Here is an 18,848-nt window from a genome sequence, read left to right on the forward strand (position 1 = left end):
AAAAGTTATGAAATGCACACGACATTTTGAAACCGTAATAGTTATGAATAATAATAATGTTTTATATTCTTGGACTTTCGAAGGAAGATATATGAAAAGATACCAGATCTTGGCTGTAGAATGATTTCATAATAATGTGAAAGAATTTTTTCACTTTTTGAGTATTAAATAATCTTAATAACAAAAAATACAAGAAAGTCGAGATTTCAATGTTGAAATGCACAAACTCATAACAAAAGGTTAAAGTATAACGGATGTATTTTTTACTTTTATTGGATCGTGGTAAAATTAAAAAAAATATATATATATTTGCGTGCAATCATAAAAAGTGAAAGAAAAATTTGGTAGCTCTAACTCTTATAATCTCAAAGATTTAGATTCCACTCGGCTGTTGATGCTAATAAAAAATTTATGTATGTATGTATATACTTTATGGAAGCGTGTCACGTGCTGTCTGTAACATTTATCTATGTCCTCTTCGCAGAAAGTTATAAAATCCTTCTACGCTATATATAAGGGCACAAACTGGAATAAAGAAGTAAAAACCAAGCTGACAAATGTATAAGAAGAAAAGCGATAAGCTTTCCGTTTATGTACACATAAAAAACTTAAATATGTATTATTATTTTTAACTTAATTAGTTAATTGCCTACCATCTGATAATAAAGCCAGGCTATATAAAAACTAAATTTTTGTGCAAAGAGATTTCGTAATAGGTTTCTGAGTAAGTACAGAGTTCATTACTCGATGTTAGTGATACTTAACATAGATAAAAAAGATTTTGAGAAAACTTTAATATGAAAACAATTTTCATCATACAATATAAAATGTGTACATTCGCAATGTAACAACATATTAAAAAATTTGGTGTTCTAAATTACTTTTATTAGCACTTTTTATTTAATTTTATATTTTATATCACTTATTTTTGGATAGATACATTTTCGTAAACTTTTATTAAAAGTTATTATAATTAATTTATCATCTTTAAACTGGGGAGCTATAAACTGAATTACATTTCATCGAGCAAACCCCTTTTGTCGAAAAATGGCAACAGCTTCGTCACTTTCGGTCGCATGACATCAGCTTTATGCAGTTCAACTCGAACTTCAGCATCCTTCTCAGCAAAAGATGCCGCTCTTTGAATTGAGAACTCTTCATTTCCACTGTGCAACATTGCAGGCAAGAAGCAAAATGATGAAAAGATAGCTGCAAACAAACAAACAATAGGAATATGTCAATTAAAATCAAAAACACCTCATTATCAGCTGATTATATGTCTCTCACAATAAAAGTATCTTGCTTGGAACTGCAACTGGAAGTCAAATAGAGTTGGAATTGCACCATTATAATTGAGCTTCTTCAAGGCCTCCACAAGTTTTCCATGATAAAACTGCACCATTTCGATGTGGCAAATACCATCTTGTAAGGATGTGCTAAATAGATATTGAAGGTCGATTGCCGGAGAGTTGTAAACACTAAACTGGAAATCAATGAAGATCACATTTTCTGGTTTTCCCTGTGTATTGTTTTTGAACATCATGTTCGTCGTCCAGAGATCACCGTGGCACAAAGTCACAAAATCACCCTTCTTTGGTATCATTGTCCTTTCGCCATAGTCCATAATATGCTCGACGACTCCCTTGAGTTTCTCAGCATAGCGATCATGCAACTCCTTATCATCCTCCAAGGATCTAATTAAAGCTTTCACCATATTCTGCATCACTGGCTTATATCCTCTGGTGTGGTTATTAAAGAAGCAACGGTCGTACTTCTCAGCAAAGATTCCCGGTTGCCTTTCATTAAGCACCGCAGACGCGGCATGGAATTCAGCAAGCTTCTCTAGCACCAGCTGCATGTGCTCGCGATCCAATTGCTTGATGCGATCTGCCACAAAGTACTTTTCCAATGACATGTCCTCAAATATGATTGAATCGCGGTCGCGATCCACATTCACTGTGGCTGCAAAGAGCTTCCTTGGGTCACCCAACTCCTGCTTTACGATTGCAGCCAACTTGGGAAGCACCTCTTGGTACATATCCATTTCTCGCACATAGATGCCGTAGGGACCGAGTAGATGCGCAGCTGGATCCTTGTCAGCAAATGTGGTCTTTACCAGAAATGTGGCTCGCTGAATTGCCTGATCCTTGTCCTTAAACTCTACATTGATGCGTGTCATCACGCTAGCGTAGTTCTCCCCATTAGCAGTGCCTGGAGTCACCTGTAATTCCGTCAATTGCAGTTTGGCATCCTTAAAGTACAGCCGCAGCTTCTGTTCGACGTAATCGCGAGTAAGCCAGACGGGCGCCACATGAAACTCGTTAACAATTGGCTCAGGCATTGTGTGGTTTCTAATCTTACGATTCACAGATTCACCTTAACGTCTAGAATTCTAGTTTACGTTTGCGCCGCATCCACATTTTTTCATCTTATATACAGTTAGGGGACTGTTATAAGACGACAGATGGAACCACGTCTATGACTATATAAAACTTACGTCTTTTATTTAGATTTAGCGTCTCTATTACCCGTATAGATGTTTGTAACATTCTGCCTCGTCATCGCCGCGCCTCAATTAATCTGTCCGGAGGGGTCGCCAGCTTTCGACGTGAACGTGCATGTCTAGATTTTTTTATTATGTATTCCAAACAAAGTCCCACATTGTTTGCGAAGCATATACAACGTGGATACAGATTACTGAATAACAGAACTCACATGCATCTTAAAATTCTAGAATAAACTTTTATATTCTATTATTCTAGTTATTTATAAAGCTTATAGTTTAGTCGGCAAAACTAAATTAACCAATTGAATGGGTTATTTATTTATTATAGTATAGTTGTCAGTGCACGTGTTTCGGTATGTGTAGGGTAGGTTATATCACTAGACAATTTGTCAATATAAAAAAAAAAAACCGAATAAATTGAATAAATAGCTGTACTAAATGCTTTACATTTGTTGAAGCATTTGAGAATTCACGACTATATCTTTTATTATTCGGTGAATAAAAATTTGGGTGGAGAAACATTTATTAAAATATATGTACATTTGAGTCGCATATTCAAAATCATTACATATGTAAGTACTACAGAAGTTATCAATTACAACACAAATTCCCGAGATCATAAATGTATTTCACCACACAATAAAGAATATACTAAAAGAGTTACTAACAAAATAATAGCAAAAAAAAAAAGAAAACGATAAGTTTTACGTTTAAGTAAACAAGAGTTTTATTTATTCAAATATTATTAAATTTGTATTGTTTGCCTAGCCAATAACTTAATATCGGGCAATAAACCCCGCACATTTAGCTGCTTAATCCTTGTGCAAATATATTTCGTAAGAATCTCTTGAATGAGTAAAAGATTCTATTGTTATTCTTCATGTCTCGTTTGACGGTGTAAGATAGTCAGACCAGTAGAGCTAACACACACTCGTAATTCATAAAGTATAGCGTATATTTTCTTAGATATCTCAAGTAAACTTCTGGGAGACTCAAAAGACTGATTTCTTCAATTGCTGCCATTCTTTTTAAGAAGTCTTAAGAAGCTCTTATCCTATAAATGCATTTGAACTTCAGCCTATATTTAACCTATCAATTTTATTTCATTATTTTCTTTATCTAAAAATATATTAAATATCACGTCATAATCGGGCACATTTGCCAACTATCAGGCGAGCACCACCGAGATTGTTACGTATGATAAGATTCTGGATGAAACAGATAAATCGGAAAAACTATTCGCAAAGACTCTTTAAGTGGATTACGAGCATTCGGCCGTCATATTTAAGGATGTCTGAAAAGTTTTTTGGTGAGGCCGCTGCCTTTGCTGCTCCAGAGCTTGGCAATGTTTATGCCGATAAATCTTCCTTACTTCACTGCAGCCAGAGCTGCGAATTAAACACACAAATGCATTGCTTAAATATTGTCATAGTGTTGGGAAGAGTACTAAGTTCTATTTTTCTACTATAGCCGTCATATGTACATCATAGTTTTTATACCCGCTACCCATAGGGTAGAAGGGTATTATAAATCTGAGCCTCCAGGAAATGTGTGTAACAGGCAGAAGCACGCATATCCGACCCTATAAAGTATATATATTCTTGATCAGGGTCAACAGTCGAGATGATATAGCCATGTCCGTCTGTATGAACACTTCGATCTGAGAGATAGAGATATCTGTTTTTTTTGACAGCACTTGTTATGTTTGCACTCTTTCTATAGTCTCTGAGATATATGTAGGTGTTCATACGAACAGACAGACAGGCATGGCTATATCGTCTCGGATGTTGACGCTGAGCATGTGTATATACATATGTAGTGTATGGGGTCGGAGATGCTACCTTCTGTGGGTAGCGGGCATACAAATTCTTATATGCAATGCGATATGAAAATCATAAACTAAGCAGTCAAAAACTCATTGAACTTTTTTAAAAACTTCTTAGAGAGTTTTAAGATAAATACTTTATTTTGACACCAAAGAGCAGACAAATTTAAACGTTTCACATTTTTGAAAGGCTGCGCTTTGATAAGTTATCGATTGCAATAACATTCGCTTAACAGTCCTAATGTTGAGAACAGTATAACATAAACAGATGACGTGCCATTTTGAGTATAACATTATGCCATTACGTCTGGTATATTCAATAATTAACTACTACTCACTACTCCCGGTCACACTGGACGGTGAATTTTCATTATTAGTACGCCGCAGGTGTACCGAGCGTGTTTTTCGCGTTTGTTTTAAAGTTACGCATTTTCATTGTGAAAAGTGAATATTTGCGCGAATTTTGTGTGCTATATTTAAGGTTAGTGTACGCTGAATGCAATTGCATAGTTAAGAAATAAGTTGTATGTGTACTTTGAATTGTTAGCTCGTGCCATTAAAATTGTAAAGACGCTGTAGCGTCAGTCGCATACACACGAAAAATTTGCATATGTGAATACGCACACATAGACACCACGCGTAATTTGCAAAAGCGCCGCCGACCATAATTCCTAGCCCATTGTTTGTCCTACATAAATATAATCAAGCTGTAAATAATATGTATATATATAAAAAAAAAAGTGTGCGCATATGAAAAAATTACAAAAACTCTCTTTAAGTTGTTGAAATTTTGGTAGCCATAGAAATTTGCCGGTAAGCCGGCTCACACAAACAGACATAATGCAGACACATGTTGAAAGTGTGAACAATAACAATTTTTGGCGTAAAATTAACTCTTGACTTGAAATTACGTGTGAACGAAGTATGAACCCAAACAAAAGCAAACGTCAACCTGTAAATAAATTGTTTTGATGTTATTTTTGATAATTTATTGGACCATTTTCATTATAATTTTGTGCGTACACAATTAAGAATCGACAAAGCTTTGATTTGATTCGCGGAAACTTTGCTGATTGCAATTTCACTTAATAAGCTTGACCTTGACTTCATCGAAAATTGGTGTTTGAGTGCTTGTATGTTTATGATGTCCGGTAAAAAAGAAATGCCATTTGCATAGCAAAGAAGACAAAGAAGAACGAATAAAGTGGTACAACAGTGATGGCTGTTATTTTTGTCGATTATCAAAAGTTTTGTTCTCTTACCCACTGCTTTTTTCTACTTTATCGTAAGCATCAACGGCAATTCCGTTTTAGAACGCTTTTAAGTGCTCTTGCGTGACATAGATTCTGCGTGTGTATTATTTACATGCACTTTTGTTGCGGCTTCCCTTAACAGGATCCTGTTAAAACAAGTAAAAAAGCTACAGTCGAGTGTACTCGACTGTGAGATACCCGCTACCCATTTTGAATAAAAGCAATACCAAATATATTGCAAAAATACCAAAAATTATACCAAACGGTATATGTGGTATTTCGAATGCGGTACTATACATTCAAAATATACCATAGACGGCTCAATATACCAGATTGTCAAAAAGCTACAGTCGAGTGTACTCGACTGTGAGATACCCGCTACCCATTTTGAATAAAAGCAATGTATTTTGCGGTATTATTCTCAAAATATACCAAATATATTGCAAAAATACCAAAAATTATACCAAACGGTATATGTGGTATTTCGAATGCGGTACTATACATTCAAAATATACCATAGACGGCTCAATATACCAGATTGTCAGCCAAAGCAACTAAAACCCCTAGTAAGTAGACGTTTTTGCCCATACAAAAGTATTTCTTTAATAACTTCGACAATTTTTATCTGATCGCAACCAAATTTTCAGGAATCATAACTACTATAGTTATTATTATATATACCAAAACTCTAGCTCTAAAATTACGCTTGTTATTTTTTGTTTTGCGGGGGCGGAAGTGGGCATGGCAAAAATTTGAAACAAACTTGATCTGCGTGTAAACATAACAAATGCTGTCGAAAATTATATAAAATTATAGCTCTATCTCTCGTAGTCTCTGAGATCTAGGTGTTCATACGGACAGACACACAGACGGACATGGCTAGATCGTCTCGGCTGTTGACGCTGATCAAGAATATATATACTTTATAGGGTCGGAGATGCCTCCTTCTACCTGTTACATACATTTCCTGTCGGCACAAAGTTATAATACCCTTCTACCCGATGGGTAGCGGGAATAATTAAAAGAATCATTTTGTTTTAATTATGTTAAATATTAAAATAGTTTATTCTTGTTAGTTAGTTATTTTTATCTTAACTAGCGACTTCTGGAAATATTTTAACAAGAAAAAAACCTCTTACTATTTTTGGTCTGGGTATTAATCGTCAAACTAATTGCGCTGCCTCCGTTCTATGAAATAGATCAATAGATGTTAAAAAAAGAAGTTAAAAGTGCTCTTTTAATGAAAATTTAAACTGTTGTGAACTGTTAATGAAAACAACATTATTTGATAAATTATAAAAGAAAATTCATTTTGTAATTTTTTTGAATTATAAAACAATCATTTTTAATAATTATTAAATGTTACAAAACATGTTTTTTTTTTCCTCAAGTGAGCATGATGAGTTTGCCATGTGACACAATTGACGCGGGCAGCGATAGCCAAATGTCCAGCAATGATTCAACTTCGTTTGAGGATAATCGTTTAAACTTTACCAGTGAATCGGACTCTACAAAATCAGATGGTAAGTTCAAATGTTTGAATTAATTATCGAATTAAACAATTAAAATCAACTCTATTCGCTTCCCCCTCAATAGCTTCATGTGCTCGAACTCGCGGCAGATCGAAACGAAAGCGCACCAAGTCAAAGATGCGTAGCAATTCAAAGGATATGGCACTCGCTGGATTCACTGGCAGCTATCCAAAGATGTTGATCACAAACAGCAACGAAAGCAACTCGGATGCCGATGATGATCCGGTAAGTTTTTGTCAAAGCGCCTCAGTTACTTTAACTACACTTAACACTCAAAACATCTTTAACATTTCTACTACTGCATTCTTGCCACCGCACTTATATTAATTAATAATACCATATAACATGCTTCACAAACATTTAATTGGATTATTCTGATTTTGATGACGCGGCTTGCTTGCGTGTGCCTGCTTCTTTATTTTTTTCTGCAAACATTTGCCATGTATTCTTCTGTATTTGTATTTCTATTCTGTGTCTCTCTCTCTCTCTCTCCCATGTTCTTTTTTCACGTATATTTATATATGTATATATATATTGTATGCGTAGCAGCTGCCCGCTGATCTAAAAGCCATCTGTGCCACAGGCCTCAGCGTATTCCCCAGAGAGGAACTGCAGTCGCAGCCGCCATCAGAGTCCGAGTCGCCACAAACTTTGGGGCGGCAACGGCGATGGCGGCGGCGGAATTCGTCGTCGTCTTCTTCTTGCTCCGCTTCTAGTACGTCGTCGTCCAATTTAGTCAATAAAACGTTAGCGAACTCAACGAGCCCAGCAGCAGCAACGACGACGACGATGTCGACAATCGCAGCAGGAGCAGACACAACAGCAGCAACCACAACAACAATTTCAAGTACAAATACGTTAAATTCGACTATCGAAAGTCCTAAGTCAACCAACGACAACAACAGCGTCGATAACAAGGACGATCACAACGACAACAGTAGTTTGTCAAACGTTGTCGATAGTCTAGCATCAGAAGAGCAACATCAAGAGCCACCAGCCACATCATTTGAACTGAAACCTCAACCAGAAATACCATCTCATCCTCCAGAGCCTGAACCAGAGCCACAATCTGAATCTTCAGAACCACAAACTGAATTACCTAACAAGGTGGAAACTAGGGATTTAGTTAACCACTTATTACACGAACTAATCTATTTCTATGTTTTTTCTTTCCCACTCCTCGGTCTCTCTCTCTCTCTTGGCTTTGACAGAAGCGCAAGAAATATGCCAACGATGCTGCTGGCGAAGTTTCTTTACTGCATCCCCAGTTACCAACGCAGGAGGAAACATCAAATGGCTCTTTGACAAATAACGATAGCAGCTCGCGTAAACGAAGCTTCAACGGGCAAGTGAATGAGAATATGCGCATGCGCTCCAAGTCGATGTACCACTCTAATAACGACATCGATATCGGGCTGCGTAATGCACGCGCTCGCAGCGTTGGCCCCGTAAACGAGGAGAATCTAGCTCCCCTCAAGATTAAGGATAACAGCCGCTCGACACCAACTGACGTTGCGAACGATACTGGAAATTCGATCGTGCGTCGTCGTTCGATTGCGGCCAACAAGCTGCCGTCTACTGATAACTATTATAAGCTGCCCTTTAAATACGGTTGGAAGCGTGAGCTGGTGATGCGCAGCGGCAATAGTTCGCAGTCGGCGTCTCGTCAGCGTGCCGATGTCGTCTTCATATCACCAGCCGGCAAAAAGATGCGATCTCGCGATGACATTATACCGCTGCTGAGCGGCGAACTGACCATCGATCATTTCTGCTTCCAGCGCGCGCTGCAGAACGCTGGCGAGGAGTTTGAGACAATGCGCACCGCCCAGCCGGCGGTGGAGCATCGCAAATCGATGGCAGCTGCCAAGCAGTTGCGTGAGGAGCAGCAGCAGCAACTCAAGTCGCAGCCGAAGCAATCGCAATCTCAGTTCCATCCGAAGACACCAGCAGTAGTCAAGGAAGTGCCACAGACCCCTCCAGCCGAGCTGGTGTCTGGCAAGCGTATACCCAAGCCAAAGGCCCCCAAGGGCGCCAGTCCCCCACCACAGGGCTGGACCCCGACTATGGCCGTCAAGGGCAATGCGCGCGTTTTGGCTGCTAGCAACAGCAACGATGGCGGTGGCACCGGCTCCCCAGGCAGCCACACTGCTCGCAAGCGCAGGTAAGCATTCAATCAATTAATTTTGCCAATCAATTGCGAAACATTCTCCCTTCGTCAGCAGCAATCAACACACAAAGCCAAAGCAGTCAAAGGCTGCGGAATCAAAGACACAAATGTTCCATCAGCAGGGTGGCGTATTGCCGCCTAAGCAACTGGTGGATAACACCATGGTCTGTGCTGTTTGTATGTCGAGCATCAAGGATAAAAAGCAGGCCTTTGCAATGGGCGCATCGAATGGCAAGACCGACAAATACGTTTGCACGGTAAGCGTGACACATTTCTTACCAATTTGAAGCAACAAATTCTCAAGTATTATCTTCATCCCACGATATAGAGTTGTATTAGGCCCGGATCGTCACTAGCTCAAGCCAACAAAAAGGAGAAGGATAAGGAGAAAGAGAAGGGAAAGGAACCTATCGATGAGAATGTTAATGCCAGCAACTTAGGCACAAATGATTTAAGCTATCAAAACTCATTCAGCTACCAAGAAGCGCTAATGGAGCTGAGTGGCAATAGCAGCAGCAGCTTGGCTGAAATTGCAGAGATTACAACACCTTGCGCATTGCCGCCGGAGCAGCTGTTCAACGAGTCGCCCATGAAAGTCACACCGAAGCCACAGGAAATTGTTGTCATCAATGGTCGCAAGGCTGTCGCTGTTTATGGACCGCCTCAGCGTGCCCAGTTGCAAGTGTGAGTCCTGAGTGTCGAACTAAAGGGAAAAATCATCATCAACGTAATCCTGCTGCTTCTCTGATCAGTTCGGTTCAGTTTCAGTCTTTGTATATTTACAACCTACTCCTTAATTGTTGAAAAACGAGTGTCGGCTAGCGAAGATTTTACAAACTAGTTTAGTTGCTGATCTTGGAATAACACAAAGTAACAATTGTTGGACCCAATGAAATGTTAATAACTTGCGGATGTAATCAAAAGTTAAAACTTTAAAAGCAAAACGATGCTGCCAGTTGAAGTTTCAATTGAGCAGAAGATTATTTTACTTACAAGTTGTATATAAAGTTAGCCTATAAGCTATAAGTTTTTCATATTTTCAATTATTTTTATTTTTGATTGTTACAGCATTGCACGTGAATCAAACTTGGTCAACTTGGAAAAGTTTTATGGCACGCACTTTTCTAATGGAAAAAATAATATTGAAAGCATTGTCCAATCCGTGTCTTTAGGGAACATTAACTGCCAGGTGCTGTTGGCTGTGATGAAGACACTGGACTTCCATGTAAGTTTGACGACCACACAAGAAGTAATGACAGTAGTCTTATTGAAATTTGCTTACAGGATCGTGTGCGCATGTCGAAAGTGTGCAATACTTGGGCCATGATTGGTCGCGATCGCAACGTTTGGCGCACAGTCATGTTGCGCGACACTCATGTGACCAACTGGACGCTCTGCTTGCGTGACATGGTACGCTATCGCACCCGTGAACTGGATATGATGGGCGTCAAGATGGACAACCCCAAATTGCGCATGGAGGGCGATTTGCGTAGCTTGAAATCATTGCGTGTGCTTCGAACGGATGCCACAGACGCCGAGTTTATTCAGCTAATACTGAGGCGTTTGTCGCGCCTCGTCGAGCTGCGCGCTACTTGCACCAGCCGCAGCCTGAACTTGTCCCACGTTGACAAAATGTCGGAGCTGCGAGTGCTGCGCATTCGCATGACCGAGCCGAAGGCCAGCATCGTTTCCCTGGCACCCATGCAGTCATTGACCAAATTGCGTGAGCTAAGCTTGCGCGGCGTCAACAACATGAGCCAACTGGACTTGCTCCATCTAAAGGGATTGCGGCAATTGGAGACCCTTTTACTGGGCTCCTGTCGTGGCATGAAAACGCGCACCTTTGGCGAAGAGGTGCTGCCTAACCTGAAGCGTCTGCGTCATTTGCGTGTCGAGAATAACGGAAATCGTTCGTTTATCATCAACGAGATTATGGGTGGCCTGGCCGCTGGTGGCACTGTGCAGCGTTTGGAGTTGATCAACGTTAATGTGGATAAAGACTTCAGTAGCCAGCTCACCAATTGCAAATCCGTTAAGGAGCTGCTCTTGATGCCCAATTTCATTCAGAATACCGCCTACATGGTGCACTACATCATGCAGGCCATTAATGATAACAGCGAGCAGCTGATGGTTTTCCGATTGGGTCTCAGCTTTGAGCTGCTCAGTGCGACACGCGCTTTGGCCATGAATCCGGAGAAAGACTGCATCCCAGTGGTGCTACCGATACCAGGCGTGCCACCGAACGACAATTTGAATAACTCGGCGGAGCCGATCGCCTATTTACCGGTCGATCGCCTCGAATCGATACTGCACCACATGATGCCGCAAGCATGGCTGACAGTAGCAAAGGTGCCGCAAAGCGAAATAACAAACCTTAAGTTCCTGTCGGCCCCAGTTAACGTAATCTAGTTAGTCTGTAAAAAACAGTAGTTTAGTAATAAAATTAAGATTAGGATCATCATTTTCGTGTGAGCGAGAAACGAACCAATAGCGACCATGCGTGAATTGATCGCGACTCCTCCCACCTACGGTTATTCTTTGAGAGAATATAGACTGAATGAATCGTCTTTTAATTTCGTTCGTAACAAACTTCTCAAGTTGCCACATGCTTAACACCATAACCATAAAATATGCTACACACACCTGAAAAAAAAAACTACACAGCAAATATTTAGTTTTCTAATTACAAAGTTCTGTAACACTTATATATGTTAATTATATTTATAAAATATAAACATAATATTGCGTTTTCTTCGGATATTCCATGAACTCTTCTGATCAATTTTAATTTCAAAGCTGTCGAATCGCTTCTAGAGATCTTTGCAAAGGAGGCACACTTTATTTAGATTTAATGGATGTAGATTTTTGTCGATCACTTGAAGCTGCCGTGAACGGCTGAAAAAGACAAACACCAGGCGAACAGAAATTAGCAGCAAACAAACATTCTTTTCGTCTTCATCTATTTTTATCCAATGTGCTCTTTCAGTTTTGAATCTTTTTAGCTATATTTTATTTTATTGATCCAATCAGATCGTATGATTATATCGTATACAATAACTGTTGCGCTTATTGATTTGAAATTTATATTCCTTAGCTCCAGTAATTAGAGGCTCATATGTTATATTAATCAAAGCTATTATTATTATATGGCCATGACAACCCTTTTATCGGGTCTCGGCCTGAAGCGCAATGTGCCTCCACGCGTCTCTGTCCTGAGCGCGCCTTCGCCAGTTGGTAACACCAAGTGTGGACAGGGTTTCCATCACCTGGTCTTGCCAACGCGTTCGGGGTCGTCCTCTCCTTCGTGTCCCAACAATCACCGCATCAAACACCTTACGAGCCGGAGCGTCTTCATCCATACGGGCAATGTGGCCCAGCCAGCGAAGTCTTTGAGATTTCACTCGACTGGCTACGTCAACATCACCGTACAGCTCATACAGCTCGTGGTTGTATCTGATGCGATAAACATCGTCCACGCAGATTGGACCAAAGATTTTGCGAAGAATTTTTCTCTCGAACACTCCAAGAGCAGCTGCATCTGACTGCGTCACTGTCCAGCACTCCGCACCATATAGGAGTACTGGAAGAATGAGCGTCTTGTAGAGTGTGGTTTTTGTGCGTCGAGATAGAGCTCCACTATTGAACTGCCTACTGAGCCCAAAGTAACACCTGTTGGCAAGTGTTATTCTCCGCTTAATCTCCAGACTGACATCATTTGTGCTTGTTATAGCAGTGCCGAGGTAGATAAACTCCTTGACGGACCCAAAGCTACGTATTCAAATTTTATGATAGAATCCCGCTCGCGATTCTCATTCACTGTGGCTGCTAACAGTTTCCTTAAGTCGTCCAACTACTACTTCTCTACATTTTCTCATCTTATTTACAGTTAGGGTGATAAGACGACAGATGGAACCACGTCTATGACTATATAAAACCTACGTCATTTATTTAGATTTAACGCCTCTATTACCCATATACATAGATGTTTGTTGCATTCTGCCTCGTCATCGTCGCGCACAATTAATCTGCCCGGAAGGGTCGAAAGCTTTCCACGTGAACGTGCATGTCTAGATTTTTTTATTAGGTATTCCAAACAAGGTCTTTCATTCTTCAAATTGCTGATATTTTTTTCAGCCTTAAGAACCCTTATCCTATAAATGCATTTGAACATCAGATTATATTTAAACTATCAATTTTCTTGAATTTTTCTTTATTTACAAATATATTTAATCTAAATGTCATCTAATAAGCCTAAACGATCAAAAATTTGCAAAAACCTCTTAATTTTCTGTCTTGTTTTATACAAGGAAAAACGTACAGTATCATCTTCTTTTAAAGAAGAAATGGCCCTTTGTATGGAGAGCTCTTCCTTTCCGAAGTGCATCATGCATGGGAGGAAAGCCAGGACTACAAAAATAGCTGCAAAGTAAAAGACATATATGTATGTATTAAAGATCTCAATTGAAATTGATAAAATTGCTTACGCACCATAAAAAGAACGAGCTTGTAGCTGAAATTCGAATAGGCTCGGTATGTGACCCTTGAAATTGAGATTCTTCAAAGCCTGAACAAGTGAGTTACAGACACTAAACTGAAAATCTATGAAGATCACATTGTCTGGCTTCCTTGATCATCATTGTGAAACATTATATTCGATGTCCAAAGCCAGAGCTATAATTTGTTTTTTTTTTTTTTTTTTTTTTTTTTATTCCTTCAAGCGTATCATGCGAAAAGCAAAACAAAGCAAAGCAACTACAACGCAGACAAAGATTACAATATAATACAACTCGGAAGCATCTAAAAGCTCTAGAATATACCTTTAAATTTCATCATTATAGTAAATTATAAGACAAATAATTTAGATTACACTATTTATTTAACCAATTGAACTGGTTGTTTTAATAATTGTTTTATCAAATGTGATCGAATATTTTTAGGGTTGCGAATTTTGGTTACTTCCCTATGCAATTAGAATTATGATTAATTTAAGTTTTATAGGCAAATTGTTATAACTATGTAAAAAATGCTTGCTTTTTTATATACATATGTACTTTCAATTAAGTATGTAAAGTTCACTAGACCAGACCACCACGAAATATACAATCTTCAGTGAAAATAAAAAGAAAAAAACCAACAAAATGATAGCAAGGAAACCGATCAGTGTTACTTTTAAGTAGACAACAGATTTTTTATTCGAATATTATTACATTTGTATTATTTGCATGGCCAGTAAGCTAATAGTATACGCACATTTAACGACTTAATACTTGTGTAAACATATTTCATACCAATCTCCTGAATAAACAATCATTCAATTTTATTTTTTGCAAGATAAAAGACTCTATTGTTATATTTCATGTCTAACACACAGTCGCAAGCCATAAAGTATAGTGTATATTTTATTGTGTTTTATATCTCAAGTGCTTCTTTCAGACTCATGAAACTCTTATCTTATCGATGGATTTAAATATCGGTGTAGCTAGGGGAAATACAGTAAATTGCGGACACCTTAATTTTATGCGACGCTTAATTTTGTGTAATTTTCCGTAAATATTTAACTGTTTTAGGCGGACACCCTGCTGATCGGACGCAGAAATGTTATTTAGCGAATGCTTGCAGCCCAAATCCGTGCAAATTTTGTCATTGCCACTACCCATAGTTTAGAAAAATTTAATTTTGTTTTGTATATTTTTAAAGAACATTAACCTTACTAGGTTAACTTATGATTTTTCACAATATACTTTATTCATTTAAAAATAAATTTACATATCATCCAACAAACCCAAGCGATCAAAAATTGGCAAAAACCTCTTAATTTTCTGTCGCATGATTTCGGTTTTATAAAGAGAAATTCGCACTGCTTCAGCTTCTTTTGAGGGACAAATTGCTCTTCTTATGGAAAACTCGTCTTTTCCAATATGCAACATGCAAGGTTGAAAAGCAAAGGCTGCAAAAATACCTGCAAAAAGCAATGTATTACAAAATTGGTTATTAGTTGAAATAAGATCGAATACGTACCATAAAAAGCACGAGCTTGGAACTGTAGCTGAAAGTCAAAAAGACTTGGTATGTGGCCCTTGAAGTTGAGATTCTTCAAAGCCTGAACAAGTTTTGTATAATAGAATTGAACCATTTCGGTATGGCAAAGGTCGTCTTGGAAAGATGTGCAGAAAAAGTAATGCAAATCTATAGCCGGTGAGTTCCAGACACTAAACTGAAAATCTATTAATAACACATTGTCAGGTCTTCCTTGTGCGTTGTTATGGAACATCATATTCGCTGTCCAAAGATCACCGTGGCACAAGGTCAAAAAATCGTCCTGCTTTGGTTCCATTAGTCTTTCGCAATATTCCATAATATGTTCAGCGACTCTTTTGAGCTTTTCTCCATAGCGTGGATACAGTTCCTCATCATCTCTAAGGGATAGTTGCAAAGCTTTTATCATATTCTCCATCATGGGCTGATATCCTCGGGTGTGTTTATTGAAGAAGCATCGTTCGTATTTATCGGCAAATATGCCAGGTTGCCTTTGGTTAAGCACCGTGGAAGCTGCATGGAATAAGGCCAGTTTTTCCAATGCCAATTGAGCGTGCTCGCGATCCAATTGCTTTATACGATCAGCCACAAAAAAGTTTTCCAAGGAGAGATCCTGAAATATGATCGAATTACGCTCTCGATCCACATTCATTGTACCTGCAAACAACTGCTGGTAATGATCGCCGAGGCTCTGCTTCAGAATATCTGACATCTTGGGCAGCACTTCTTCATACATGTTCATTTCTCGGACATAAATGCCGTAGGGCTCCAGCAAATAAGCCGTCGGATCCTTGTCAGCAAATGTAGTCTTCACCAGGTATGTATCCTTCGTGTTCTTCCCAGTTTTGTCCATGTATTTCACATTTATGCGCGTCATCACACTTGAATAATTTTCTCCATTGGCTGTGGCTGGCTGAATCTGCAACTCCTGCAGCTGTAGAGTCTTATCCTTGAGATGCAATCGCAGTTTCTGTTCGACATAATCACGTGTAAGCCAAACGGGCGCCACATGGAATTCGTTAACAACTTGCTTGGACATTTTGTATTGTTTTATTGCCGGCTCTTGAACTTGATATCAACAGGTGTTGCTTACGAGTGTTCTTGTATATCCGGATGCGTTTGCTTTTATATTAAGATTTCCTTTGACGATAATCAGACTCTATTGGGCCACGTCTTTTATTTGCATAATGTTTATTGCCGTTGAGAAGCTTATAGAGATGATATTGTATTTGTAAGAATTGTGTTGCTTTGTGATTACCGCACCCCAATAAATCTATCTCGAGGGGTCTCTCTGTGCTTATAAGCTAGTTTGCTTTTAGTCCCGTGCTTGCACAACGTGAACAACGTTTTAATCAAACTTGACTTGCAAATTTGAAACAAATCTTCTGTTGAACTATAAGAAATTATATCAAGTAAGTATCTATTTCACCATTATTTTCAAGATTACGAAATCATTATTAGCAGTTGCAAGTAAAAGTTCGACCTTAGTAAATCATAAATGTAAATATTTTAATAGATTTGTATCGATGATTATATACATAAGAGTTTATCGAAGTGACAAATCAAAATGAATTAAAAATCCCAGCCCGCGTATTCCTTGACCACATCCTTGTTCTCCTTACGATGACGATGCACAGCACTTGCCTCTCCCTTGGCAACACAACGCTTGCGATGGTCGCGCCTCTCCCGTAAATCCATGTTACGGCGTATGCGATCCGTGATCACTGAGGGAGCTATTGTACTGGCTGTGGTGGAGTAAGAGCGTTGACTGCGCGCATCGTTAAGCATCTGTTCGACCATTTTGAGGCGGTATATACGAGAATTGGGATCGAGACCGGCCAATTCAGGCATGTCATCGGTCTCCAAGTCATTGGAACTGATGGAATGCGCATCTTCAACCGCTTCTGTTGTTGTTTCCGCTAGAGTCAGCACCGCTTCTATGGGTTTCTCGTTGACTTCTTCGATTGGGGCGATAGTTTCGATGACTTTTGGTGCTGCAGCCAAGGTCTGATCAGAGACTTCGGGACCAACACTCAGATTGCCCAAATACTGTGTACACGATTCAATGTATCGCCTAATAGCATCATCCGATTTCTGTGTAACTTTCGTCTCACTGTACGAGACTTCATTCTCCAACTGTCTCCGATACTCGTCAATCTCGGCAGCAGCAGGCACCAAAGTTGGTGGTTCATCATCACCAGCTTGTTCCTCGTTTTCCTCCTCATCCGGGTGTTCGTCGAGTTCAACCATGCCGTATTCCTGTAGCAGCTCTTGCTCCATTTCCTTGGTGAAACCATAGCCAGTGCAATGTACCTCAGCGTCCAGGTCATCCTCACGAACCAAGTCACTGAACTTGGGATAATCCTCGCTTTCGTACCCAAACTTGCGACGGAACATTTCACGAACACAGTTCACGTCACGCTCAAAGAAGCTAAAACGATTGAACAATATAACAAAAGGTAAAGACTTTTTTATCTTCACTTACAATTCAGCATTCTCGTGAGAAGTGGACATCATTTGTGGGAAATCAATGAGAATAGGTTTGCCTTCGTCGGTGACCATCAAATTGAATTCATTGAAATCACCGTGAATAACTCCCGAATTGCCCAGACGCACAATGAGATTCATGAGGTCATCATAAACCTGCGGAGCATCCAGCAGCTCATGTACTTGTGTCCTATAAATACAACAAATTGATGTAAACGTGAATTATGTTGTATTACAATTCACTCACATTGGCCAGCCTTTGACTAGATCCATAAGCACACAGTGGCGATTGAAATCAATGGGCTTGGGCACGGGAAAGCCACGATCATACAGCGCCGACATGTAGGCAAACTCACGAGTCGCCGAGATGCGCGACAAATACAACCAGGATGCCTTATGTCTGCGTCCATGATAATCCCGCTTTGACTTTACATTGCGGAAGCAAGTGCGACCTAAACGATGCAATTTAAGGCAAATGGGCGTGCCATCCTCGTCAGCAACCACATAGATGTTCGATTCCTTGCCAATGCCGATCTGGTTACCAAAGGAACTCACAGATCCACGCAGCGTCAAGGATTTTAGTGCAAGATAATCGTAGCCTGTGTTTGTCAAGCGATAACCGTCATCTACAAAATAGGTACTCAACATTAGCAAGAGAATTTAGGTCTTTCGAAGTAAACTTACATCTCTTGCCTCGCTCGTAGGATAAGAGTTTGTGCTTGCACAGCTCCTTGAGCAACTTGTGGACTCCGCCTGTCTTGAGGTTCGCAATGGCAGCGGCCAGTGGACCGGGCACCAGTTCGTGATTCTTCATGCCCATTTCGATGGCTGTCAGCACACGAAAGTCCTCTCTGGTCAGGTATCGCAACACCGTAACATTTAATTTTCCCATATTTATTGTTTATCCCTTTGTTAATCAAATGCGTACATTTATGTTTTGCGTGCTACACGTGCAAGTATTTCGATTAAACGTAACAATGGAATATTATCGATTGTAGTTACAAAAAGTGTTGTCGTTGCCAGTGTGACCGCTAGTAGTAAA

The 18,848-nt window shown here is 39.5% G+C and overlaps 4 protein-coding genes across 7 annotated transcripts; 1 reads left to right on the forward strand and 3 right to left on the reverse strand.

Annotated features, from left to right (window-relative positions):
• Window positions 1-857: 857 nt before the first annotated feature.
• LOC117573727 (uncharacterized) lies at window positions 858-2,425 on the reverse strand. The gene is made up of 2 exons (XM_034257097.2): window positions 1,288-2,425; window positions 858-1,209 (listed from the first exon to the last, which is right to left on the reverse strand). Exons 1-2 carry the CDS (start codon window positions 2,339-2,341, stop codon window positions 1,013-1,015), a joined length of 1,251 nt encoding a protein of 416 aa, XP_034112988.2. The 5' UTR covers window positions 2,342-2,425; the 3' UTR covers window positions 858-1,012.
• Window positions 2,426-4,674: 2,249 nt separating this feature from the next.
• Window positions 4,675-12,023, forward strand: LOC117574943 (serine-rich adhesin for platelets). 4 transcript variants are annotated; one of them, XM_034258993.2, is made up of 9 exons: window positions 4,675-4,812; window positions 6,976-7,107; window positions 7,181-7,341; window positions 7,663-8,223; window positions 8,328-9,277; window positions 9,336-9,540; window positions 9,612-9,967; window positions 10,352-10,508; window positions 10,568-12,023. In XM_034258993.2, exons 2-9 carry the CDS (start codon window positions 6,981-6,983, stop codon window positions 11,690-11,692), a joined length of 3,642 nt encoding a protein of 1,213 aa, XP_034114884.1. In that variant the 5' UTR covers window positions 4,675-4,812; window positions 6,976-6,980; the 3' UTR covers window positions 11,693-12,023. The 4 variants fall into 4 exon arrangements, with proteins under 4 accessions (XP_034114884.1, XP_051863778.1, XP_051863777.1 ...); XM_052007818.1 differs by having other exon boundaries at window positions 7,666-8,223; XM_052007817.1 differs by having other exon boundaries at window positions 4,676-4,812; window positions 9,339-9,540.
• A 3,006-nt stretch (window positions 12,024-15,029) lies between these two features.
• On the reverse strand, window positions 15,030-16,730 carry LOC117573973 (uncharacterized). Its single transcript, XM_034257515.2, has 2 exons — window positions 15,302-16,730; window positions 15,030-15,242 (listed from the first exon to the last, which is right to left on the reverse strand). Exons 1-2 carry the CDS (start codon window positions 16,356-16,358, stop codon window positions 15,046-15,048), a joined length of 1,254 nt encoding a protein of 417 aa, XP_034113406.2. The 5' UTR covers window positions 16,359-16,730; the 3' UTR covers window positions 15,030-15,045.
• A 73-nt stretch (window positions 16,731-16,803) lies between these two features.
• Window positions 16,804-18,797, reverse strand: LOC117573972 (uncharacterized). The gene is made up of 4 exons (XM_034257514.2): window positions 18,491-18,797; window positions 18,054-18,432; window positions 17,805-17,996; window positions 16,804-17,750 (listed from the first exon to the last, which is right to left on the reverse strand). Exons 1-4 carry the CDS (start codon window positions 18,696-18,698, stop codon window positions 16,892-16,894), a joined length of 1,638 nt encoding a protein of 545 aa, XP_034113405.1. The 5' UTR covers window positions 18,699-18,797; the 3' UTR covers window positions 16,804-16,891.
• Window positions 18,798-18,848: the final 51 nt, after the last annotated feature.

Source organism: Drosophila albomicans, chromosome 2R, assembly GCF_009650485.2.
Source record: "Drosophila albomicans strain 15112-1751.03 chromosome 2R, ASM965048v2, whole genome shotgun sequence".
Lineage (NCBI taxonomy): Eukaryota > Metazoa > Arthropoda > Insecta > Diptera > Drosophilidae > Drosophila > Drosophila albomicans.